Raw genomic sequence first — 12,070 nt, forward strand, 5'->3', positions numbered from 1 at the left:
CACAAAGGAAATAGTTTTATAAGATTATAAGTCTTCTCATTGCCACAGTGTAACATACCCTTACATGTACCTAGTGCCTTTTTTCTGACAATTCACACCAGTGTTGTAGACCAGTACCATTTGCCCAAAGCACTATTGACACACTTCTGCTTAAATACATTAATGACCTCATCTAAAGTAGATTGTTTGCAAAAAAAAAAAAAAAAAAAAAAATGTTCATGTGACAAGGTATGTGTAGACCCATATTGCTATTCCACTAAAACATAGAGTATGTTGCCCTAGCCCAGTGGTCGGCAAATGCGGCTCGCAATCCACATGTGGTTTGCCAATCTGTTGACTAATGAGTTTGCCGACTACTGCCTTAGGGAAAAACTTAAAAAACATTTTAATAATATACTAATGTCTTTAACCTGAACCCAAAACTTCTGGGTAAGGCTATTGCCTTACCAGTTTGACTCAGTGGATAGAGTGTTGGCCTGCAGGCCAAAAGGTCCTAGGTTCAATTCTGGTCACCGGTATGTACCTTGGTTGCAGGCTCCTCCCTAGCCTGAGCCCTGGTCAGGGCTTGTGCAGGAGGCAGCTGTGTCTCTCTCACATTGATGTGTCCTCTCTGTCTTTCTCTCTCTCTTCCAACCCTCCCTAAAAATCAATGGAAAACTATCCTCAGATGAGGATTAACAAAAATTAAAAAATAGAGTGTGTTTTTTAGCTCATTGGTAGCTTTTCTCTCCTCTTTTTTTTTTTTTTTTTGACAATTTACTCTTTATTGATTAAAAATGAAGGAAACATGCAGCAAAATACAAAGTAAAAAAAAAGGGGGTGAGTCAAATATTTTACATCTTCCATAATCTAGAACACGTTGTAAGGTCTCCTCTTTTTCTTCTTAAAATTTTAATGGTGCCTCACTTGGCCTGAACTTGTCATTCTTATGATACTTATGTGCCAGAAACTTCAATTTCTGTAAACTAAGGGGCATAGTAATGGGAGTGGTTGGAGATTCATTTTATAATTCATCAAAGTATGTCTAACACTTTGGGTTTTTTTTAAACAAAACTAGACACTTGATGCGCAAAATTCATGCAAGGGGCTTGGACCTCACAGCCCCTTGCAGCCCTGGCTTTGTCCAGATGGTCGTTCTGCTGTTCGGTCTAATTAGCATATTAGCTCTTTATTATATAGGATATGCACACCACATATTATCATATAAACATACAACTGGAGTAAGGTGTTTCTCTTACAATATTATGTCTACCTGCCAGCCAGGGCCATTGAACATACTAGAGGCTAATGAATATGAAAAGGCTTTGTGACAACTAAAGCAAACCCTAAACAGTTCCCATCATCATACCCTTAAATTCATCTTCCAGAGGAGGTCAGTGGAACTGAACTAACTTCTGTTTTTCCTGACATTAATCAGTCTTCCCCACCCCCCAGGATAAACCAAGGGTTGATGTTTACTAGGTGATACCTTTCTCTCTTGATGTCCCCACATCATGAGAGACCATCGGGGCAAGAATGACTATCTTCATTTTATTTTTATTTTTATTTATTCTCACCCAAGGATATTTTCCATTGACTTTTAGAGAGTGGAAGGGAAGGGGAGAGACAAAGAAATATCAATGTGAGAGAAATAGATCAATTGGTCACCTCCTGCATGCACCCCAGGGCCTGGGATTGAGCCTGCAACTGAGGTACGTACCCTTGATTGGAATTGAACCCAGGACATTCAGTCTGAGCTCTATCTATTGAGCCAAATCAGCTAGGGCAACTATCTTCACTTTAGAAAGGAGTGACAAGGTAAAGTGACTTGTCTAAGGTCATATATAGCTAGAAGTGGCAGAACTGGAATTGAAATCCAATGCAATTTTTGGACAAATTCAGGGAATCCAACTTCTCTCAGCAAAGAACAGACTCAGAAAACTAGTTGTTCAAATAAGTGATATAATCAGGAAAGTAAAGCAGTTTCAAGCGGAGTTTAGAAAAATTTAAGGATGACAGATCCAGAAATAGTTCTCAAAGGCACTCCAGTATAAGAGGACATCCCTCTACTAGAAGTCCACCTTGGTCTTTCTCCACCAACTTAAAGCAAGGCTTCTTTTTTTTAATTTTATTTTATTTTTTTATTGATTTTGTACAGAGAGGAAGGGAGAGAGACAGAGAGCTAGAAACATCGATGAGAGAGTCATCGATCAGCTGCCTCTTGCACACCCCCTACTGGGGATATGCCCGCAACCAAGGTACATGCCCTTGACCGGAATCGAACCCGGGACCCTTCAGTCCCCAAGCCGACGCTCTATCCATTGAGCCAAACCGGTCTTGGCAGCAAGGCTTCTTGATGAATGGAACCTCAAACAAATGTCTTTATGGAAAACTTGTTGGTTTTGATATAAAGCAGTGATATAAAGGCAAGGGCAGAGCAAAGTTCTCCAGGTGGAGAACGAAGTCTGGACATGCAGGAAAAGATACTTGGACCAAGATCTATTGACCTCTTTCACTACTAACTAACAGAACCAGATGCCTGCCTCATCTGTAGGCTCTCACTAATTTTGCATTTCTAAATTGTGTGGTGTTCGCATCCCTGCCGATGAAATACTATTCCCATAAGTACATATGTGTGTATGCAGGTCTGTGTGTGCATATTCATCCAACAAAAATTTATTGAGTGCCTTTTGAGAACCAGGCATTTTGCTAGGTGTTGGGGACATGGGAAAAAAAAGCAGACATGTCACTGCATTCATAGAGGTCACTACTGTAATCAAGCAAACAACTAAATAAAATAACTAGAAATATGTGCTGTGTGGGAAAGAAATATGGTTCTGTGATAAAGAATACTGGCAGGGGGTGATGATGGAAGTGGAAATCTATCAGATACTGTTCAGGAAAAGCCTGTCTCTGCTCCATTCCACCCTCAAGGGCCCTTCTTCCTTCCCAGCACCCCACCTGCCAGTCCCACTCTGGCTTTTTCAGGTGCATTTATCTCCTGTCCCCATTTGACGCTGTTCACAGTTCTTTCTGGTTCTTTCCTATCTACCTTCTACAGATCTCCTGGAATGAGGGGGTTGACTTATGGTGGCATGAACTCATACATGAGGCAGAGGATGTGTGTGAGCCTGAGTGGTGTGATGCCGAGGACCCGCTCTTCATCCTGTACACCAGTGGCTCCACAGGCAAACCCAAGGCAAGTGTGTGTGTGTGTGTGTGTGTGTGTGTGTGTGTGTGTGATGTAATGACATGAATTTTACTCTACAACCCTGAGTTTCAGAAATGTCACATTATCTTTTTTTAAGAATATATTTTTATTGATTTCATAGAGGAAGGGATATATGTGTGTGTGTGTGTGTGTGTGTGTGTGTGTGTGTGTATAGCAGTGGTGAGAGAGAATCATTGATTGGCTGCCTCCTGCATGCCCCATACTGGGGATTATGCCTACAACCTGGGCATGTACCCTGACCAAGAATTGAACTGTGACCTCCTCCTTCATAGGTCGATGCTCAACCACTGAGCCACACCGGCCGGGCTCACATTACCTTTTCTAAATCAAATTAAGACACTAAATTGTGAGGCCTAGGGTGAGATAATTCGAGTGGGGGCTTTCATAATGCCAAGAAGAGGAGAAAAGGGTCAGTCCATGTGATTTATATTGATGTTTCTTGCCCATGCCTACATGGTTTTGTTGAAGGAGAGATACCTCGTCTACTCAAGGTCACAGGTGGGTACAGGAATCCCTCTTGGGCTCCTAGACTACAGCTCTTAGAGTTCAGTTTCTTCAACATACCACACTTTAACATCTAGTTCCTCCCAGAGCACAGTAAGAGCCAGAAAATACTTAAAACTCTGTTCCATTGACTTGAAAGATATATTACTCTGCCTTCCACCTATCCCATCCCTAAATTCTTTTCTCCATATTCTTTGGAATATCCCTTAATGGGCCTTTAGAAACACAGTTTTGACCTCTCTTTCCTAGGGATGGGATATTGATTGAGAGAATAATATTGTTTCTTCCCCACCCTCCCCACTTTCATTTTGTCAATGGGTAAATTGAGTATGTGTGTACAAATGCATAACAGAGACACTATTGTGTACCCAAAGTGTTCATGTGTCAGAGTGATGTGGGTAGCTCAGAAATACCATCTTAGGGTGTGGGTGTGAATGATGGACTGACTGTACATGTATGTGAGGTGTGATATGGGAACATGGAGAAAAGGGGATGGAAGAGATGGATGTTGTGAAAGGGGTGCTGGTAGAGCCAAAATCTTTGAGGAGGATATTCCTCTAGCTCTGCCCAGCCTGTATTTGGTGGTCAGTGGGGGTGAACCCACGCCCCATCCTGAGGCCCTATTCTCCCCCCAGGGTGTGGTACACACAGTTGGAGGCTACATGCTCTATGTGGCCACAACCTTCAAGTACGTGTTTGACTTCCATGCAGAGGATGTGTTCTGGTGCACAGCAGACATTGGCTGGATCACTGGCCATTCCTATGTCACCTACGGACCAATGGCCAACGGTGCCACCAGTGTTTTGGTGAGAGGGGAGCTGGGACCCATGGCTACTTGGCCTACTTGGGGGTGGACAAGATGATCCTGGGTAACTGCCTCCAATGGCTACTTGGTCTAGGAAGAGGACTTACAGAGCTTTACTCAGTTCTGTGGGGATTATGAATCATAAGTGGGAAGTTCTCTTGGCTTATCTGATAAAAGAGTGAAGGCACGTGTTTGTCAGAAAGGGCAAACTACTGAGTCTGAGGTATGATACTTGGGTGGGGGGACTATTGGGAAGGACCAGGAATGACCAGTCTTCACTGGGGTTAGTTTGAGGGGATCCCCACGTACCCGGACGTGAGCCGCATGTGGAGTATTGTGGACAAGTACAAGGTGACCAAGTTTTACACAGCACCTACAGCTATCCGCCTGCTCATGAAGTTTGGAGACAAGCCTGTCACCAAGTGAGACCCCTCCCCAGCTGCTGCCCCATGGGTGTCCCTCAGAGTTGGGTACTGGCCTTTGTACATAGTCTTTTCCTTGCCACTGTTCCAGCTCTCTGATCTGGAATGGGGGTTGGGTGGGGGGAGGACAGAAGAACATGGGCATGTCTTCCTGATTCCCAGTGGTACTTAGAGCCTAACTCTCTCCCCACTTCCCTGCCCAAGGCATAGCCGGGCATCCTTACAGGTATTAGGCACAGTAGGAGAACCCATTAACCCTGAGGCCTGGTTGTGGTACTACCAGGTAGTAGGCGCCCAACGCTGCCCTATTGTGGACACCTTCTGGCAGACAGAGACAGTGAGTAAAGGGCCCAGAAGGTTGGGGCTCAGGGATAATATGGGAAGACTTACTCAAACCCCTGATCTCTTGACTTCTACAGGGTGGCCATATGCTGACCCCCCTCCCTGGTGCAACACCCATGAAGCCTGGTTCTGCTGTGAGTGAGGCTCCTTTGCTGTCCTGGGCTAGACAGGGGTAGAATTTTGGGGCATTTGGCCTAGGTAGAGGGTGGAGGATTGGTCTGAGATGTGTGATGAATTTGGGGCTCTGCCTCTCCCCAGGAAGTAGAGTTGAGTCACAGTTGCTTCATTTCTTTCCTTGGATGCTGTCTCCTGTTTGCTTCCAGTCCTTCCCATTTTTTGGCGTAGCTCCTGCAATCCTGAATGAGTCTGGGGAAGAGTTGGAAGGTGAAGCGGAAGGCTATCTGGTGAGGCCCTGGCCCTTTGTGGTCTCTGAGGAGGAGTTGGGGAAAAGGGTCCACCAAGGGGTATTTTACTTTGCTTCAAATTTAGAACTTAATCTCTCCTGGTAGCTGTTGTAATTAAAGTTCCATACTTAAAGGTTTATCCTTTGTAGAGATCCTGCAGGGAGTCATTCTGGATACTTTGCCTGCCTCTCTGCCTTTTGGCCCATGAGACTCTTAGGGGCTCTGTTCAGATTCCTAATGGTGCCTTTTTGGGCAGCACTTGAATCCCAGCTTTTTGCCTCTTAGCCATCATCTCATCCATCTGCTGCCACAGGATGTTATTGATTGGGGCAACTATTTACTCATATATGGGTCCCACATTTTTATACAACTGTTTTCATTAGCGTCAAACTGAACCTGTTTTTCCTGAGGGATTACCCAAAAGGACATCAAATTTATTAAGTGCTTATTATAAATGGAACATTGTGCTAAGCATATACTACCTGATATCAATTTAATCTTTAGATTATTTTCTCTGATTTACAGATGAGGATCCTGAAGCTCAGATAGGTAAAATTACTTACCCAAGGTCACACAGCTAGTAGGTGGCATAGTTGGGATTCCAAGCCTGAATTATCTATCTCTAAAGCCTGTACTTTGTACTACATCTCTGGAATGGCATTCAGGCCATTTCTCCTTAGATTTGGCAAAGCTTTGATTGTCTTTCAGTGAGACAGTGTAACAGATGTGATCACTGTGCCTTCCTCTCTCCCCAGGTGTTTAAGCAGCCCTGGCCAGGGATCATGCGCACCGTCTATGGGAATCATGAACGCTTTGAGACCACCTACTTTAAGAAGTTCCCTGGGTACTACGTGACAGGAGATGGTGAGCCTTGGCTTTTCCCTACCTCTTCCTTTCAAGACATGTACTTTTCCCTTTCATTTTAAAGAAGAATTGGCAAAGGGTGAAGAAACAGAGGGAGAGAAATGTGTCCTATATGTCAGTGTCTAATATTGAGGCAGAGCTACAGAGCCTGTAAGAGTACTGCAGGATTGTCTCAGCATGGTGCCATCTGAGATTTGATGTATGAGGAAGGATTCTTTTAAAAAATATATATATATTTTATTGATATTTTACAGAGAGGAAGAGAGAGGATAGAGAGTTAGAAACATCATTGAGAGAGAAACATCGATCAGCTGCCTCCTGCACACCCTCCTAATGGGGATGTGCCCGCAACCAAGGTACATGCCCTTGACTGGAATCGAACCTGGGACCTCTCGGTCCGCAGGCTGACACTCTATCCACTGAGCCAAACCGGTTTCGGCATGAGGAAAGATTCTTGTTGTCATTGTTCCTGTGTTGAGAAATGGGGCATGTGGCAGTATTACAATGTCATGTGTGTCCCAATATCTGGAGGCTGTGTTTGCCCATGAGTCCATCCACCCACAAATATTTATTAAGCATTTACTATGTCCAGGCACTGATCTAAGCACAGAGGATATTACCATGAATAAGGTAGGCAAGTTCTCTGCTCTCATGGGGCTTACTTCTTATTAAAGGGATACAGACAGTAAACTTAGCAAACAAGTCATCTTATTTTAGTGATAAGTGCTATGAAGGAAAAGTACTCTAAACAGAATAATGGGATAGAGTGTCAGCTGGGAAATCTGGAGCAAGTGCAAGTGTTCTGTGCAGACATGTGCTTGAAATATCTGAGGAATAGACTGAAGCTTGTGTGGCCAGAGTGTAGAGAGCAAAGAGAAGAATGTTATATGTAGTTGGAGCGGTAGATAATATAGGGCCTTGTGGGCCATGGTGAGGAGTTTGATTTTATTTTTTAAATTAAATTAAATTAAATTAAATTTAATTTAATTTAATTTAATTTAATTTTTTTTTTTTTTTGGCGGTGGGCAGTTTATTCCACGTCATGCAGACACCGACCCACACGCTCAGGCGGTTAAAAATAATACATTTTTAACCGTCTCCCCCCACGTCCCTGGAGACACAGAAGACACTTGGCTGAGTGGGTGGGTCCGAGGGTCCAAAAGCCTCCGCCCTGGGACCAGGCAGCGGGTGGCCCCGGTTTGATGTGGGTCCAGGTGGAGGGGCAGGGCCTTTCTCCCCAAGAAGAGTACAGAGACAGGGCCAAGGCCCAGGCAGGAGGCCCCACTCGCAGCGACCGGCAGCAGGCAGGCCGGGGCCAGGGTCCTTCCGGTCCTTCCTGAGGGCCCGGCCGCCAGGCTGTCCACGCTCAGAGGGCGTGGGAGCCGAGGTGCCACTGGCTTGCTGGGCGGGCGGCACCCTGGAGTCCGAGGTGCTCAGGCCTGGGCCTCGTCCGACCGCCACTTCTGAGTGTGGTCCTTGTGTGCGTCGGGGAGGATCTGGTTGCGCATCCCCCCGAGGAGGTTGGATGTGGCCTCCGTGGCCAGGATGAGGGGCCTCACCACCGTGGGGGGCAACTGGCGGATCACACCGCCCACGGCCCCTGTCAGCCCCTTCTGCTCGTGGCCCCGCGTCGCCACGTCACAGAAGGTCTGAGCCGTGTCCAGGAGGCCCTCTCGAACGGTGTCGTAGGCCTTGGCCACGCCCTCCCGGAGGTCGGCTGGCTGCTGGCCCTTGCGCTTTCGCAAGGAGTGCTTGTCCTGCAGGGAGCGGGTGATGGGGGCCGCTGGGGACAGGATGTCATGCACCGTCTCGTCTGTGGCCTGGATGGCCTGCACCAGCTGGTTGCTGAGTTCCAGGGCCGCAGACGCCGTAGACGAGCCAAAGGAGGCCCCGCATGAGGCGCCCGTCCTTCCGGTACTGCTCGATGGGCAGCCACAGCAGGTCCCGGAACCCTTGGAAGAGCTGGAGGACGGAGTACATGGGGCCCACGCCCCGCAGCAGCCCAGGCAGCTGGTTCTTGCGGATATCCTGTAGCCACTCGTTGAGGGCGTAGCCCAGGAGTTTGATTTTATCCAATGTACAGTGGGAGACTTTTAGGGGTTTTGAGCAGAGAAGTGATGAGGACGGATTTACTGTTAAGAAAATAATTGTCTAATTTATGGAGAATAAACTTTGGACGGGTATACTAGTTATCTATTGTTGTGGAGCAAATTACCCCAAACTTGGCAGCTTAAGACAACAAATAGCCCTGACCGGTTTATTTCAATGGCTAAGTGTTGGCCTGCACACCAAAGGTCTTGGGTTCGATTCTCAGTCAAGGGCATGTTCCTGGGTTGAAGGTTCCATTCCCAGTTTTCACATCAATGTTTTTGTCTCCCGTCCCCCTTTCTGAAGAATTGGTGGAAAGAATACTCCCAGGTGAGAATAAAAAACAAATAAACAAAACCTAAACAAATACTATATTATCTCTTAAAATTTCAGAGGATCAGCAACACAGAGTGGCTTAGCTGGCCGTTCTTGTTCAGTCTCATGGGTTACAGTCAAGCTGCTGTTCTGAAGGTCTGGAGGACCCACTTCCAAGCTCACCCGTGTGGCTGTTGGTGTGAACCCTCAGCTCCTTGCCACTGGCCTCTCTATAAGCCACTCATGACATGGCAGCTGGCTTCCCCCAGAGCAAATAATCTGAGAGAACACAACCAAGATAGAAGCCACAGTGTCTTCTATAATCTAATTGCAGAAATGACATCTCATCACTTCTGCCAAATTATATTGACCACACAGACTAACCCTAGTGCAGTGAGAAAGGACTACACAGGGGTATGAATACCAGGAGGTGGAGATCAGTGTGATCACTGTGGAGCCTGGCTGCCACAGTAGACAAGAGAAGCAGGAAGACTTCTATGAAGCTAGTGCAGCGGGTGTGGTGGCTTGGTAATGTGGATCATATACCTTCCTGTGGGTATTTATTACATTGTGCATTTCTTCTCTTCCCAGGTTGTCGGCGAGACCAGGATGGCTATTATTGGATCACTGGCAGGATTGATGACATGCTGAATGTATCTGGTGAGGGCCAGGGACCACTTTCCTTTCTCATTAGCCCTGATCTCTCAGCAAGTCCCAGCTAAAGCCTTTTGAGAACCAGGATGTCCTTTGGCCAAATTGTGTTTGGGATGAAGCCTTCAGTTCTGGGCCCAGGTTTTGGAGGAAGAGTGAAACACTGGAATGTGCCTAGAGGAGGGAAACTGGAGTGGTAGGGCAACTGAAGCATGCCATGTGAGAAAAGAATGAAGGGCTTTTCCCATTTGACCAGACCAGGTCTGTCCCATTAGCATAGATGGAACAGCGGTAGAGGTAGCGGCCGGGATCTCTCTCATGCATTTCCTTTCCCTTGACAAGGACACCTGCTGAGCACGGCAGAGGTGGAGTCAGCACTTGTGGAACATAAGGCTATCGCAGAAGCAGCCGTGGTCAGCCACCCTCACCCTGTGAAGGGCGAATGCCTCTACTGCTTTGTCACCCTGTGTGATGGCTATACCTTCAGCTCCACTCTCACCGAGGAGCTCAAGAAGCAGAGTAAGGAGCCTTCCTGGGCAGACACTGTGGGTTTGTCCTGATGTCCCGGTTATCACAGTAGGTTGTTGAAGAAGGCTGGAGTAAGCTGCTCCCCAAACCACAAACAGGCTCCAGGGGGCTGACTGCCCCTTTTCCATTCAGTCTTCACTAATCTCTCCACTAAGATAATGGCCAGCATTTATAGAATTTTTTCTCTGTACAATCACTGTGCTAAGTGCTTTAAATGCATATAATCACCCCCAAAATTGATCCAATTGTTACCCTCCTTATAAAGATGAAGAAATGGAGGCTCAGAGAAGTTAGATCACTTGCCCAGGGCCACACTGCTAGAAAAGTGGGATTTCAACTCTAGCAAGCTGATTCTAGAGCCAGGCGGTGGATTAAGATAAATGAGATAGTAGAGACAGTGTGCTAAAAAGAGACAGGCAGGCAGCAAGCATGAGAATGACTGTGTGCAGGGCTTGACGAGGAACTAAGTGGGGAACAAAGCTATCTTTACTTTGGTTTTGGGGAGCCTGGCTAATGGTACTGAAGAAATGCCTAATGATTTGTTGTTATAGTTAGAGAAAAGATTGGCCCTATTGCCACACCGGATTACATCCAGAATGCACCCAACTTGCCTAAAACCCGCTCAGGTATGTTCAGAGGCTGGAGGGATTGGATTGGGATTGAGGTTGACTGAGGCCCAATGGTAGTGGAATGTGTGGATGGAAACCTGTGGCAGTGTTGGAATGGGTCATTATAGTCACCAAATAACCTGAAGCCTGTGGTCCCCCAGGGAAAATCATGAGGCGGGTGCTTCGGAAGATCGCTCAGAATGACCATGACCTGGGAGACACATCTACTGTGGCTGACCCATCAGTCATCAGCCAGCTCTTCAGCCACCGCTGCTTGACCGTCCAGTGAACAAGACTGCCTTTTATCATGAACTCCCCCTGCTTGGCTTTCCAAAATTTTGCCCACCCTCCCTGTCCCCATCCAGGAGTGCTAAGGGCCAGGGCTGACCCACACAGAGGACCAGCTTTACCCCTGGGTGGAGGCAACTTTCTGTATTGCCAGGAAAACAAGACAGGACCCAGGTCAGTATCAGGCTGCAGCGCTTGCAAAGAGCTCTTGGAGCCCAGAATAGGGACATGGAGGTCATGTCCCCAAACCAAAATGAGTGCAAGTGAGGCCTAGACTGAAGAAGCAGGTAGGCAGCTCTATAATCCTGTCAACTCTCAGGAAGCACCAGTACTTACCTTGGGCATGCACTTACCCTTATAAACACCCGTTTATGAGACCTAGAGTAATTATTACTTTTAAAAACACTTTGCTTCTTCTGCTCTGGGTCTTTGTGCCAGAAGGCCGTGCTTGCCCATTTGCTCTAGGCGCTGTGCAAGCAGGCTGTTTCCAGATCACTTGCTTCTTTGCAAGAGTAAATGTGTTTTTGTTCCTAGGGCCAGAGGAACTTGTCTTCCTTGTCCTCTGTTCCCACCCTCATCTGAACACAGTTGTGCCCATGACAGTCACTCTCAAATGAAACTCTTTTCTTGCCTTGGTTCTGCTCAAGCCCTGTGGTTGTTGGAATAAAGTCTGTGACCTCAAGAAGGTGGTGACTTGTTTTCTTAGGTATCTTATAGTCTATATACTTGCTAGCTGCTCTTATCTGCGTGAGAATTTTAAGGGGAGTAGCTTTTCCCAGGAATACCCCAATATCCTTCTAAAACTTTTGGTTTGGGCAAACTAGGCAGGTCTACACTCATAGGCCCTTTGACAAATTACTGAGCTAAACAGGAAAACAAATGAAGCCAGTTCATAACTGTGATGTCCCATCATAGCTGCCTTCCCTCCAGCTCCTGCTAGGGCCCCTCTCTTCTCCCTATGACCCCTTGGGAGCACTAGTGAGTGACTGAAGACTGGAACTTCAGGGCCCTATTCAAAGGGTCTGGAGCTAGGGTGACTC

General features: G+C 46.7%; 1 protein-coding gene across 1 annotated transcript in view; it reads left to right on the forward strand.

Moving 5' to 3' along the window:
* ACSS2 (acyl-CoA synthetase short chain family member 2) overlaps positions 1–11,715 on the forward strand; it is a 59,048-nt gene extending 47,333 nt beyond the window's left edge. The window contains exons 8-18 of the mRNA XM_084888557.1: positions 3,041–3,178; positions 4,351–4,521; positions 4,809–4,942; positions 5,147–5,279; positions 5,362–5,418; positions 5,608–5,688; positions 6,444–6,552; positions 9,547–9,615; positions 9,949–10,125; positions 10,686–10,760; positions 10,904–11,715. Coding sequence (XP_084744683.1) covers positions 3,041–3,178; positions 4,351–4,521; positions 4,809–4,942; positions 5,147–5,279; positions 5,362–5,418; positions 5,608–5,688; positions 6,444–6,552; positions 9,547–9,615; positions 9,949–10,125; positions 10,686–10,760; positions 10,904–11,031 — 1,272 coding nt within the window. The 3' untranslated portion in view covers positions 11,032–11,715. The remainder of the gene's footprint in view (positions 1–3,040; positions 3,179–4,350; positions 4,522–4,808; positions 4,943–5,146; positions 5,280–5,361; positions 5,419–5,607; positions 5,689–6,443; positions 6,553–9,546; positions 9,616–9,948; positions 10,126–10,685; positions 10,761–10,903) is intronic.
* Positions 11,716–12,070: the final 355 nt, after the last annotated feature.

The sequence above is a fragment of the Pipistrellus hanaki genome, assembly GCF_964339955.1.
Source record: "Pipistrellus hanaki genome assembly, chromosome: 6".
NCBI classification, from domain to species: Eukaryota; Metazoa; Chordata; class Mammalia; order Chiroptera; family Vespertilionidae; genus Pipistrellus; species Pipistrellus hanaki.